We start from the raw sequence: 13720 nt of genomic DNA on the forward strand, positions 1-13720 counted from the left end.
CACCTCCAACTAAACTATTCCAGGAAAATGATAATACTTGTAACTATCTTGTAATGTAGAAAATTGCCTGTGCACAAAAAGCAGGATGGTTACAATCAAGCCAATTACCACCCTATCATTCCACTTTCGCTCATCAGTAAAATAATGGGAGGGGTGGTCAACTGTGCTATCAAGCAACGTCTGTTCAATAATGATCTATTCTGAAGTTTAGTTTGAATTCTACCAGTGCCACTAAGTTCCTGACCTCATTATAGCCTTGGTTCAAGATGGACAAGTGGAACTGAACTCCAGAGGTAATATAGAAGTGACTGCTCTTTACATCAAGACAGCATTTGACTGAAAATGGCATCAAGAAGCCCAAACAAAAATGGAGTTAATAGCTATTTGGGAAAACTTTCCACTTGTTGGAGTCATACCTAGTAAAAAGGAAGATGGTTGCAGTTGTTGGAGGTCAATTATCTCTATCCCAGGACATCACTTCAAGAGTTCCTCAGGATAGTGCTCTAAGTTCAAACATCTTCAGCTGCTCTGTCAATGACTTTCCTTCCCCACTATTGATGGCTTGGGGTTATCATTGACCCAAAACTAAATTAGACTAGATATCTAGTTACAAGAGTAGATTAGAGGCTAGGAATTATATGGTAATTAACTCACTCGCTGTTTCACCAAGACCTGTCCACTATCTACAAAGTACAAGTTGGGAGTGTGATGGAATACTCTTTCCCTGCCTGGATGGATGTAGCTTCAACAACACGCAATGGGCTCAACAGTTCCTGGACAATTCAGCTCCCTAAAGTGGCATCTGATCCACAATCTTCAAAATTCACTCAATTCACCACCATCGCATGGTGACAGCAGTGTGTTCCATCTATGAAGTGCACTGCAGCAAACCAAGGCTCATCAATGAGTACCTTTTAATCCCAAGGCCTCTACCATCTTGAAGGACAAGCGCAGAAGAGGTATTGGAACACCACTACTTGACAATTACACTCTAAGCAATATATCTTCCTAACTTTTTCTATATTGCTGTTCCTTGGAATTGGTGTTACAGTGGATAAACTTCCTGTTCTTTTATTTCTGGGAGCTGGGAAAAGAACTGATCTGAATTAATTCACTGTATGGAGAATATTCAAAGTAAAGTCGGTTCATGTTAAGTCAGTATTCTAAAATATGATTAATTACTGCTTTAGATTAATTTACAATCTCACTTAAAAAGACCATAAGGACTTCAATTATAAGTAATGTGTTAAGTATCTGCACATCAAAAATAGCCACAAATAAGCAATGTATTGGCTAGCAATTATACTTCAATAATAATGAAGATTGAAACAAACAAGTATTATCATATTATACAAAGATAGTTTAATTGTGCGATTAACAATTAATAACCATCCCCATTTGAACATTTTTGCATAAAGAAAACCTGTGATGCTTTAAAAAAAAGTCTAACATGGTCAGGTTTAACAAAATAATTTGTGATCTCATAGTTCCACATTGCAATATAACTCAGAAAAACAGATACACTTGTGATCTTCATACAGAAATTTATACTGAAAAAAGCTTCAATCCATTGTAAACTGAAGGAAGACACATCGCAACACATCTATTTTTCTGTGGTTTATAAGTTATCTAATGTATTTTATTTTTTATTGACCTATATTCATTTGCATGATGGTTTAACATTAATATAGAAAATTGCATACACCATAAAGAGTGAAGCCCATGGTATGAATTGCTTTGATAACATACAGCAGTTTTTAGGCAAATTTTAAAGCACAATTTTTCAATTGAAACTTTTAAGACACTTTGTATCACTGCCCATCAAAATACATTTATAAATAGAAAAAGTCAGTATGAAAAAGCACTATGTTACATGTAACAGAAAATTCAAAAAATTAATTACATCATGAGGCTAACTTTTCTGAAAATAAATAATCTAGACTACACAAAGTTTAAAAAAAAAGTTGTGTTTCACATTTTAAAATCAGGTAATGACAAGACTCAAAGTTACAGTGATTGCTCTCTTGCAGAATAATTGAATGATGGCAGTGCCATATTACACAAGGCAATTATTGGCATATTTTCCATTAACGCTGCATTTTACAGCGAGCAGTTTCTTCATTTTTTTTGCAACTTTAACAATATATAGCTAAGCACAAAGTATTCTCATTTGTAATTTTGTTAATTTTGAAAAGGCCAGATTTTCCTTTTAAGTTGCAAGAAACATACTGGTTTGGGTGGAGAATTGAAACTGGAGTGTTTGATCCATTCAGAACTGGCTATCCTGTGATCAGTTGTGGAAAGCTTCTGAATGAGCACTTTAAGTTTGACAGCTAATACAGTCAAACACCATACAGTGTCAGTTTCCTCTGTTGATGTGCCGTACAAAAACTGACATTAATCAGTAAACAGCAGTTACAAAAATGTTCAAGGCAATCCCAAATACTTCATATGTAGCTGCTTGTTTGCTTGAAAGAAAAAATGAAAAACTTCTAGTGCAGTCTGCATTATCCACAGGAGATTTGTTCAGTCTTTTACTGGGACTCTTTATATTTATTTGTGCAAGTTTGTAAAGACAAATTGGTCTTTCTGATGAATAATGCAGGAAACAAGACGGGTTTTCATGTAATTATACATCTGTGGCACAGTTACAAAAAAAAAATGTTCATATGATATCAGGGTCAGTCTTTTGGTTCCTGATCAGGATCTAAGTTATTTGTAGTCCCTTCTCCAGACAATGTCTCTTCCACTTTAACTGAATATATTTCTTTTGAACTTTTGCCTTCCTCGCTTTCCTCTGAGTCCTCCGAGTCTTCCAGCAATTCCTCTTTTTCATACTCAGCCACATCTACCTCCAAACCTGCATGGTCCTTCAGCTTACCATGATGCTTTAGATGGTAACGTTGGTTTTGAAAAAACTTTATGATGGTATACTTGGGCAGGTCAAGTTGAGCTGACAGTGTCTGAATTGCTTCTTCATCTGGGTACAAACCCACATCTTGAATAAAGCTCTGTAAGATCCCCAGGGCTTCGACAGAAATTTTAGTGCGAGATCTGGGCTTATGCCGGCTCTCATCTTCTGATTCTGCTGGTGTTGATGTTGGTTGTTTAGGTGCAAGTCGGGGTGCTGCTGGCTGTTGCTATAAGCAAAAATAACTAATCAATAGACTGTTCATCACACATTATCATGTTAGCATCATTGAAATGCTGAAATAAGCTAAAACAACTTATATATATGATTGGAAGTAACGACATAGGAAGGGAAAAGGATGAGATTCTGAAGGGAGAATGTAGAAAGTTAGGCAGGAATTTAAAAAGGAGGTCCTCGAGGGTAGTAATATCTGGATTACTCACGGTGCTGCGAGCTAATGAGAGTAGGAATAGGACAATACAGCAGATGAATGTGTGGCTGAGGAGCTGGTGCAGGGAGAAGGGTTCACATTTTTGGATCATTGAACTATCTTCTGGGGTAGAGGTGACCTGTATAAGAAGGACAGATTGTGCCTGAATTGGAAAGGACTAATACACTGGCAGGGAGATTTGCTCGAGCTGCTCGTGACGATTTAAACTAGTAAGGTTGTTGGGGAGGTTGGGACCCAGGGGGATAGCGAGGAAAGAGATCAGTCTGAGACTGGTACAGTTGGGAAAAGGAGCAAGTCAAACAATCAGGACAGGCAGAAACAAAGCAGAGAACAAGGTAGGACTGATAAATTAAACTGCATTTACTTCGATGCAAAATGCCTAACAGGGAAGGCAGATGATCTCAGGGCACTCAGGGAACATGGGACTGGGGTATTAGAGCAATTACAGAAGCATGACGCAGGGATGGATAGGACTGGCAGCTTAACGTTCCAGTATACAAATGCTACAGTAAGGGGAGAGCAAGAGAGGAGGGGAGTGGTATTTTTGATAAGGGATAGAATTACAATCATTCCTAGGGAGGATATTCCTGGGAATACATCCAGGAAAAGTATTTAGGTGGAACTGAGAGATAGGAAGGGGATAGTCAACTTATTGAGATTGTATTATAGACCCCCTAATAGTCAGCAGGAAATTGAGAAACAAACTTGTAAGGAGATTTCAAGTATCAGTCAAGGAAAGGCTGGTAGGTGTAGAGAAAGCAGATGACTAAAGAAATTGAGGGCTTGGTTAACAAAAAGGAAGCATATGTCAGCTATAGACAAGATAGATCAAATGAATTAATGGAAAATATGAAGGCAGTAGGAGTATCCCAAAAATAGAAATTAGGAGGGCAAAAAGGGGGCATGAGGTAGTTTTGGCAAATGGGGTTAAGGAGAATCCAAAGGGTTTTAACAAATACATTAAGGACAAAAGGGTAACTAGGGAGAGAATAGCGCCCCTTAAAGATCAACAAGGCGGCCTATGTGTTGAGCTGCAGGAGTGAGGGAGATACTAAAAGTGTATTTTGCATCAGTGTTTACTGTGGAGAACGACATGGAAGATATAGAATGTGGGGAAACAGATGATATTTGAAAAATGTCCATATCACAGAGGAGGTGGTGTTTGATATGTTGAAACGTATAAAAGTGAATAAATCTCCAGGACCTGATCAGGTGTATTCTTGCATTCTGTGGGAAGCTAGGGAAGTGATTGCTGGGCCCCTTCCTGAGATATTTGTATCATTGAAAGTCACAGGTTAGGTGCCGGAAGACTGGAGGTTGGCTAACATGGTGCCACTTTTTAAGAAAGGTGGTAAAGGAAAGCCAGGGTACTATAGTCCGGTGAGCTTGAAATCGGTGGCAGGCCAGTTGTTGGAGGGAATCCTGAGGGACAGCATTTACATATACTTGATTCCTGAAGAAGGGCTTATGCCCGAAATGTCGATTCTCCTGCTCCTTGGGTGCTGCCTGACCTGCTGCGCTTTTCAAGGAACACATTTTTCAGCTCTGATCTCGAGCATCTACAGTCCTCACTTTCTCCCATATACTTGGAAAGGCAAGGACTGATTAGGGATAGTCAGCACAGCTCTGTGCATGGGAAATCATGTCTCATGAACTTGATTGAGTTATTTGAAGAAGTAACAAAGAGGATTGATAAGGGCAGAGCATTGGATGTGATCAATATGGACTTCAGTAAGGCGTTCGACAAGGTTCCTCATGGGAGACTGGTTACCAAGCTTAGACCTCATGGAATACAGAGAGGACTAGCCATTTGGATACAGAACTGGCTCAAAGGTAGAAGACAGAGGGTGGTGGTGGAGGGCTGCTTTTCAGACTGACTAGTGGTGTGCCACAAGGATCAGTGCTGGTCCAATGCTTTTCATCATTTACATAAATTATTTAGATGTGAACAATAGGAGGTATTGTTAGTAAGTTTGCAGATGATATCAAAATTGGAGATGTAGTGGACAGCGAAGAAGGTTACCTCACAGTATAATAGGATCATGATCGGACGGGTCAATGGGCTGAGGCATGGCAGGTGGAGTTTAATTTAGATAAATGCGAGGTGCTGCATTTTGTAAAGGCAAATTTAACAGCACTTATAAACTTAATGGTAAGGTCCTGGGGAGTGTTGCTGAACAAAGAGACCTTGCAGCGCAGGTTAATAGTTCCTTGAAAGTAGAGTCGCAGGTAGACAGGATAGTGACGAAGGCGTTCAGTAAGCTTTCCCTTATTGGTCAAAGAACTGAGTATCAGTATTGGGAGGTCATGTTGCGGCTGTACAGGACATTGGTTAGGTCACTTTTGGAATATTACATGCAATTCTGGTCTCCTTTGTATCGGAAAGATGTTGTGAAACTTGAAAGGGTTCAGAATGGATTTACGAGGATGTTGCCAAGGTTGGAGGATTTGAGCTATGGGGAGAGGCTGAACAGGCTGGGTCTTTTTCCCTGGAATGTCAGAGGCTGATGAATGACCTTATAGAGGTTTATAAAATCATGAAGAGCATGGATAGGCAAGGTCTTTTCCCTGTGGTAGTGAAGTCCAGAACTAAAGGGCAAACGTTTAGGGTGAGAGGGAAAAGATATAAAAGGGACCTATGGGGCAGCTTTTTCACACAGAGGGTGGTGCGTTTATGGAATGAGCTGCCAAGGAAGTGGTAGAGGCTAGTACGTTAGCAACATTTAACAGGCATATGGATGGGTATATGAATAGGAAGGGTTTAGAAGGATATGGGCCATGTTCTGGGACTAGAATAGTTCAGGATATCTGGTTGGCATGGATGAGTTGGAACCAAAGGGTCTGCTTCCGTGCTGTACATCTCTATGACTCAATGACTCCAGGTGTTTTAATCCCATTGTTTTGGCCTTAGTTCAATGCAGAAGACACAAGAGTACTTACTTCTTTGACAGATTTCATGTTAAAACAGCAATTCATCAAACTGTTATCAATTAGCAGTATGTGGTTTTCATAAGCTAAAACCTTTCCTAGGAATTGTCTTGTAGATTACTCAGTAAGGTATACTAACCTGAATTGGCTCTGCAGAAACATGAAGGATGTGGGATGGTCGGTCTCCATGGTGATGGATCATGTTGCTTTCTTGCTCATAAATGGCATCTCTCTCAGCCTGAGGAAGGCTCAAGAACCTCCTGATCATTGATAAGTTTTCCCAAAGAGTCCTATTCTCTGGGGAGGGATCTTCTTTCCAACGTAGCAGTTCACATAACCACCCCTTGGTAGAAGAATGTGAATAGAGCAAGACACATTAGTTTCCCACCTTATTCTCGGCACAGTTTATCAAAATATCCCAAACAGTAAGTAACCATTGAAAGTAACACACAAACAAAAGGAAAAATCCTGCATTTAGACAATAAATTTCAATGTTTCAGGGAGTCCCTAAGCATCTTCCAACTCTTCAAATTCTCTTGGAGATTACAGTCATGGTTGTAATGTGGGGAACTATGATAGCCAACATACTGGCAGTAAAACCCCACAAAACAGCAGTCAAATAGTGACCAGATAGCCTGCTTTATCTGATTTTGGTTGAGAAATCACTACTGGTCAGAACACAAGGATGGACTCCTTTGTTCATCTTCTAAATACTGCCATGGGATATTAAATGTCGTCATAGGAGGGCAACCTGTGCCTTGGTTTAACATGTCATATAAAAATAGCACCTCGGACAGAGCAGTACTCCTTTGGTATTTTGTGTTCAAGTGCATTGCAGTGGGACTTGAGCCTACAACTTTCTGACTGAGATGTAAGGGTCTACAATTCAAAACATCTGTTTGGGTGCAAATTGAAATGCTGTTGGCAGGAGACCAACCAGCAACTGAACTGCTCACAGCCTGCAACTGTGCAGAAAACATTACGGTTAAAATTGGAACTTTGCTAACAAAGCAACAATAAATTCATAACAAAATAATATTTAAAAATTCCCAGTAAAAATCAAAATCATTAACAATGGCAGAGTGACTCAGTAGTCAGGAGGCTCACAGCACCCATGTTCGATTCTAGCCTCGGGTGACTTTCTGTGTGGAGTTTGCATGCTCTCCCCCGTCGGCATGGATTTCCTCCCACAGTCCAAAGTTATGCAGGTTAGGCAGCTTAGCCAGGCTAACTTGCCCCGAAGTGGTTAGGTATGCACAGGCTAGCCATGGGAAATCTGGGGTTATAGGAATGAGGTGGGAGACTGAGTCTGGGTGGGAAGCTTTATTGAAGGCTGGTGCAGACTCGTAGGGATTCTATGATTCTAATGGGAAGACAGTGGTACAGTGGGAGTGTCATTGGATTAACAATTCAGAAGCCCAGGCTAATGCTCTGGGGACACTGGTTCAAAGCATGCAATGACAGCTGGTAGAATTTAAACTCAATCAATAATTTTAAAATGAACTCCCTTCCTGACAGCACAGTAGGTATCCCTACACCCCATGGGGTACATTGGTTCAAGACATCAGATCAAAACAATGGACTCAAATGCACTGAGCAATGAGAGATGGGCAATTAATGCTGGCTTACCCAGCATCACCTATATTCTGTGAACTGATAAAAAAAAAATGCTGTATACTATTTGATTCATAGATGTAACCTTACCTTAAGAAGAATGCATTACAATATAGAATGTAGAACAATACATGACATACGGTCCTTTGGCCATCGATGTTGTGCTAATCTTTTATATTACTCTAAGATCAAACTAACTTACATACCCTTCATTTGCCTATCCACTTAAATGTCCCTAATGTATCTGACTTTACTACCACTGCTGGCAGTGCATTCCACGCATCCACTACTCTCTGTGTAAAGAACCTACCTCTGACATCTCCCCTAAACCTTCCTCCAACTGGCTTAAAATTATGACCCCTCATGGTATTAATTCAGGCAAAAGTATTCGGTCTATTGAGCCTATTTATACCACATAACCCAGATATGGTTATAATGTAATTTTCATTGCCCTGAAAGGCAATTCCAGAATAGGTGTTGTACTTCTTAGGTCAATTGTCCTTCATACCATAGCTGAAGTACCTGAACAACGATTATTGTTGCAGACCGCATTTGATAACAACAACCTACATTCTCTGGTAACAGATTATCTTACAAAGCCACAGTATTACCTGCAAAGTCTCTCAAAAATCAATCTGTCACCCTCTCCTTAGATTTATATGCTACTCCTTTGTAATGTTATTAGCAGCTGGATTTCCTCAATCAAGGCAGGAAACTGTAGTTAGAACTCCTTGTGCGGCCCCAGTGGCCTAATGGATAAGGCAATGGCTTCCTAAGCCAGGGGTTGTGAGTTCAAGTCCCATCTGGGGTGTCTGACTCTTCCTTGTGTGTCCTTAATCTGCTTTGCCAACAACCGCTTATCTGGATTCAGTAGGTGGGGTGTTCCCTCTCGCCTTACGCTGCACTTTGTGGGCAGCACGGTGGCACAGTGGTTAGCACTGCTGCCTCACAGCGCCTGTAGACCCGGGTTCAATTCCCGACTCAGGCGACTGACTGTGTGGAGTTTGCACGTTCTCCCAGTGTCTGCGTGGGTTTCCTCCGGGTGCTCCGGTTTCCTCCCACAGTCACAAAGATGTGCGGGTCAGGTGAATTGGCCATGCTAAATTGCCCGTAGTGTTAGGTAAGGGGTAAATGTAGGGGAATGGGTGGGTTGCGCTTCGGCGGGTCGATGTGGACTTGTTGGGCCGAAGGGCCTGTTTCCACACTGTAAGTCTAATCCCAAACCCATCCCCGTTTGAAAACCGTCTCTCTTTGCAATCTTGATTGGGAACCTTCTTAACAGAGATGGAGGCATGTTCCTTGTCCAAATATGAAAAGACTCTCAATTGTAGAATGGTACAACACTGGAGGCAGCCATTTCGTCACATGTGAGCATGACATGCCTCATTTACCTCATCCAACTTTCCTGTAACCTTGCAGATGTCCACTTTTAAAAAAATTTTCATAAACAATATTGACTTTTAGGAATGTTGAAGGGACTCACATTGATTCCAGCATCCTTTTTATTACAATAGAATTGTAAAAATTGTTCACGTTGATTTTGACATAATTTACAAGATTCACATTTTTTGGTAGTTCCAGTTATCTGTTGGGGCACTATTTGTGGTTCTTCGTATTGTCCTAGTTACCAGACTTATGCTCTTTTTAATTCATGCAAATTCTTTCTCTTAATCTCTCAATAACTTGGTTCAACTGGGCCTGTGTTCACTAGAGTTTAGAAGAATGACAGGGAATCTGATTGAAATGTATAAAATTCTAACAGTACTGGACAGGCCAGATAGAACCAAGGGTCACAGTCTCAGGATACAGAGTGGATCATTTAGGACTGAGATGGAGTAAAACCTCTTCACTCAAATATAGTGAACCTGTGCAATTCTCTCCCAAAGGCTGTGGATGCCAAGCCACCAAATATATTCAAGAAAGAGATAGATGATATTTCAGACATTAAAGGCAATAAGGGGTACTGGAAGGAAGTGAGAATATGGCCTTGACCCAGAGAATCAGTCATGATCATATTGAATAGTGGAGCAGTCTTTAAGGGCTGAATAGCCCATTGTTATTCCTAGTTTCCATGTTTTAAAGTTCATCACATCCCCAATTAGCTGAATGTTGCGCTCTCCACCATCTACCTTGATCTTTTTTGCCGTTTTTGTGGACCAACTTCTCGTAGAATGAAGCAAAGGGAGGGATTAAATGAGGTGGAAGTGGCTGGCATAACTATGAATGTTAGTGCAGGTGCGGGAAATGTGAGGTGTCCCGAGTGATTGAATAGGTGGTGCAGAGGCCATGTGAGTTTAGTGGTGTGGGCTAGCGTTAGATTTAGGGGTTATTGGGTGGGTGAGAGCAAATGAGGGAAGTTGTTGCGTGGCATAGTAAGACCATGAGCCTTGGTGAAGGTGGGTGTTGTAGTAGAGATAGTGTGACTGTGAGGTAGCAAAAAGAAGAAAGTGGCACTTAGTCTCATAGAGCAGTGAAAGTAACTGAGCGTCTCTCTGCATAGCTGGGCATTCCTCAAACTACACTGACCTGGCTGGCAATCTCAGACTAGGCTGGCAGGATATGGTGGCATGGTCTCCTCTACTGGTCCTGAGGGAGAAGGATAGCTGTGCCTTGTAACGCTCAGTCCACCATGAGGTCTGTGTTCCCTCTAAGTTTTGTGTCTGCACATTCTGTGCATTGACTTCCAGTTTCAGTAGCAGCTGCTGTGCATGGACCTTGTAGATCTGCACAGCAGGAAAAAGATATACAAAGAACATCGCTTGAACAAACTGAAGTGTCAACTCCTCTTGTCCAAAACATCTGTATCAATTGTTAGGAAATGTTCAGGGCTGCCCAGACTGACGTTGTTCACAGCCTGACATGGTGCGTGGCTGAGCTGTAAAGATGCTGCCAACACTGGAATCTTGAAGGTCTTGTTAGTGGTGAGCACTGCTGCCTATGGCCAGTGTTAGGAAATGACAAATGCGATGCCAAAGGGATGTGGTGCATAGGTAATAAAGTTAGCTTGGGGAGATAGTGTGAGAATCCTTGTTAGGTCTCAGGGAGAGAAAACCTCCAACACAATTCACTAATATCAAAAGTTAGCCGATTTCTGATCAAATTCAGCCCCTTGAAATGTAAGCTATATTGAAGATTTTTTTTGTTTACATACTATTATTCTATTTCTAAAACATTACTATTACAAGCAAACCTTCAATGTTATCATTGCATTCACGGTTAAAAGGAGCTGACTGACTGGCTTTATTTTCTCAGTGTGTTCTGAAAGTTCACTGCCGAGCCAGTTAAAATAGTGGCTGTGGCATTTGCTGCTGTTTAAAGCTCAATGTTAGTAGATCTAGTTGTAATTTTCCATCAACTGAAATAAATAGCTGGAAATCTGTCGACCAGAGTGTAAGTTAAAATCTCCAGTCTCTGTTTATGTAATGTAAAGGCAATATGAAAGTTGAATGGTTTAATAAAATATTTCTTCCAAAGCTTACATAGGCTTCTTTTCTGATATTGGTAATGGTTTTTCATTGACATCACATTAAAGGGAAATCAAGCCATTGAGGTAGCTGAGTTAAATTCTATTACATAGTTAGGCCCTTGCTGGAGTATTATACCCAATTAAGGAAGGATATTGGGAAGTACATCATTCAAGTAAATAATTGCTGTATGCTCTTCAATTCCTTGACATCTTTCTTAAAGCTTGATGCCAGAATTAGACCGAATATTCTAGGTATAGTCTAGGGACTAATTGTAGCCACTGAGATGGATAGCTTAAGTCAGAAATCTCCCAACTCACAGGCCTACCTCAGTAAAATGAGTCAACAAGCCATCAGGTTTTTGCTCCAAGTTGAGGATCTGAGTACAGGATAGAGTTATACAGCATGGAAACAGACCCTTCTGTCCAACTAGTCCACGTCGACCATGTTCCCAAACCAAACTAGTCCCACTTTCCTGCATTTGGCCCATATCCCTCAAAACTTTTCCTTTTCGTCTATTTAAAAACCAGGGGAAATTCACAAAGAACGCCTGCAACTCAGGTTTAAGTTGCAAAATCCACGCTACTCTCATTCCATCATTTTTGTTAGTCGCACTCATTGATTCTGGAAGCAATTGCGAGGAAGACACCAGAATTTGCGAGAGCTGGTTAATAGATTATAGGCCCTCTAGATTGCACATTCCCTCAGCTCCTTTCCACCCAACATGGATCTTAACATCCCATGTCAATTCAACATTCCCAGCACATCCCATGGCCTTCCAAACCAACTCAGTGATCCCACCCAACCCCAACACACCAAGTCTCAACAATGTGAAGATCTCACAAGCCAAGTGAAGAGGAAATAACATACAATCCAAATATCTATGAGAGCTCTCACTCTGCACATTTTCTGAAAAACCTTCTATTCACGTAGCCAATTCAAAGTTGTAAAATCATAACTGGTTAATCTCTTGTAAAATCAAACTCTTATTCATTCCTTGCAGAAAAAAATCCTTTAGACACTTCTTTAAGCTTTCAATTTTCTTTTTCACTCATGGCACAGGTGCAATGCTAGCTGGCCCATCCTTAGTTGCCCTTGAGAAGGTGGAGGTGAGCTGCCTTCTTGAACCACTGCAGACTATATGTTGTAGCTTGATCCACAATGTCCTGAGAGAGGGAATTCCAGGATATTAACCCACTGATATTGAAGGAACGGTGATATATTTAAGAAGGAATTATATGTTAGGTATAGGTAACTTGAGGGCAAGTGAATCTCTTGAAGAGTATAAGGGAAATCAGGAGGGCAAAACAGGATATGAGATAGCCTTGGCAGGTAAGGTTAAAGATAATCTAAAGAGATTCTGTAGGGATATTTAGGCAAATGAGTAACTAAGGAGAGAATAGGCCCCCCTAAGGATCAACAAGGTTGTCTACATGTGAAACTACAGGAGATGGGAGATATACTAAACAAATATTTCACATTAGTCTTTACTGTGGAGAAAAAAAAAATTGAGGCTAGGGAACATAGGGAATTAAATATTGGTGTCTTGACAACAATCCACATTACAGAAGAGAAAGTGCTGGAATCTTAAAAAAACTTAAAGGTCGATAAATCTCTGGGATCCAGGAAGGTGAGAAGTTAAGGAAGGAATTGTGGGGCCCCTAGTGGAGATATTTGCATCATCTACAGCCATAGGTGAAGTGCCAGTGGACTGGAGGGTGACTATGTTGTGCCTCGGAACTACAGATATGCGAGTCTGACGTCAATCATGCGTAAGTTATAGAGTCATAGAGATGTACAGCACAGAAGCAGACCCTACAGTCCAACTCGTTCATGCCGACCAGATATCCCAATCCAATCTAGGCCCACCTGCCAGCACTTGGCCCATATCCCTCCAAACTGTACCTATTCATATTCTCATTCGGATGCCTTTTAAATGTTGCAATTGTACTAACCTCCACCACTTCTCATTCCGTACATGCACCACCATCTGTGTGAAAACGTTGCTCCTTAGGTCTCTTTTATATCTTTACCATCTCACCCTAAACCTACGCCCTCTAGTTCTGGACTCCCCCACCCCAGAGAAAAGACTTTGTCTATTTATCCTATCCATGCCCCTCATGATTTTATAAGCCTCATCCTCCGATGCTCCAGGGAAAACAGCCCCAGCCTATTCAACCTCTCTCTATAGCTCAAATGTCCGTACAGCTGCAACATGACCTCTCAAGTTCTGTACTCAATACTCTGACAAATGAAGGAAAGCATACCAAATGCCTTCTTCACCATCCTATCTACCTGCAACCCTATGTTCAAGGAGTTATGAACCTGCACTCCAAGATCTCTTTGTTCAGC

At 41.0% G+C, this 13720-nt stretch overlaps 1 protein-coding gene across 9 annotated transcripts in view; it reads right to left on the reverse strand.

The window, feature by feature from the left end:
* Nucleotides 1–1398: 1398 nt before the first annotated feature.
* Nucleotides 1399–13720, reverse strand: part of LOC132815753 (DNA-binding protein SATB1-like) — a 130330-nt gene continuing 118008 nt past the window's right edge. For all 9 annotated transcript variants that reach the window (XM_060824889.1, XM_060824890.1, XM_060824896.1 and 6 more), the window contains 2 exons: nt 6430–6633; nt 1399–3140 (listed from right to left, as the gene is read on the reverse strand). In XM_060824889.1, coding sequence (XP_060680872.1) covers nt 2682–3140; nt 6430–6633 — 663 coding nt within the window. In that variant the 3' untranslated portion in view covers nt 1399–2681. The remainder of the gene's footprint in view (nt 3141–6429; nt 6634–13720) is intronic.

Source organism: Hemiscyllium ocellatum, chromosome 5, assembly GCF_020745735.1.
Source record: "Hemiscyllium ocellatum isolate sHemOce1 chromosome 5, sHemOce1.pat.X.cur, whole genome shotgun sequence".
In the NCBI taxonomy this organism is placed as follows: Eukaryota; Metazoa; Chordata; class Chondrichthyes; order Orectolobiformes; family Hemiscylliidae; genus Hemiscyllium; species Hemiscyllium ocellatum.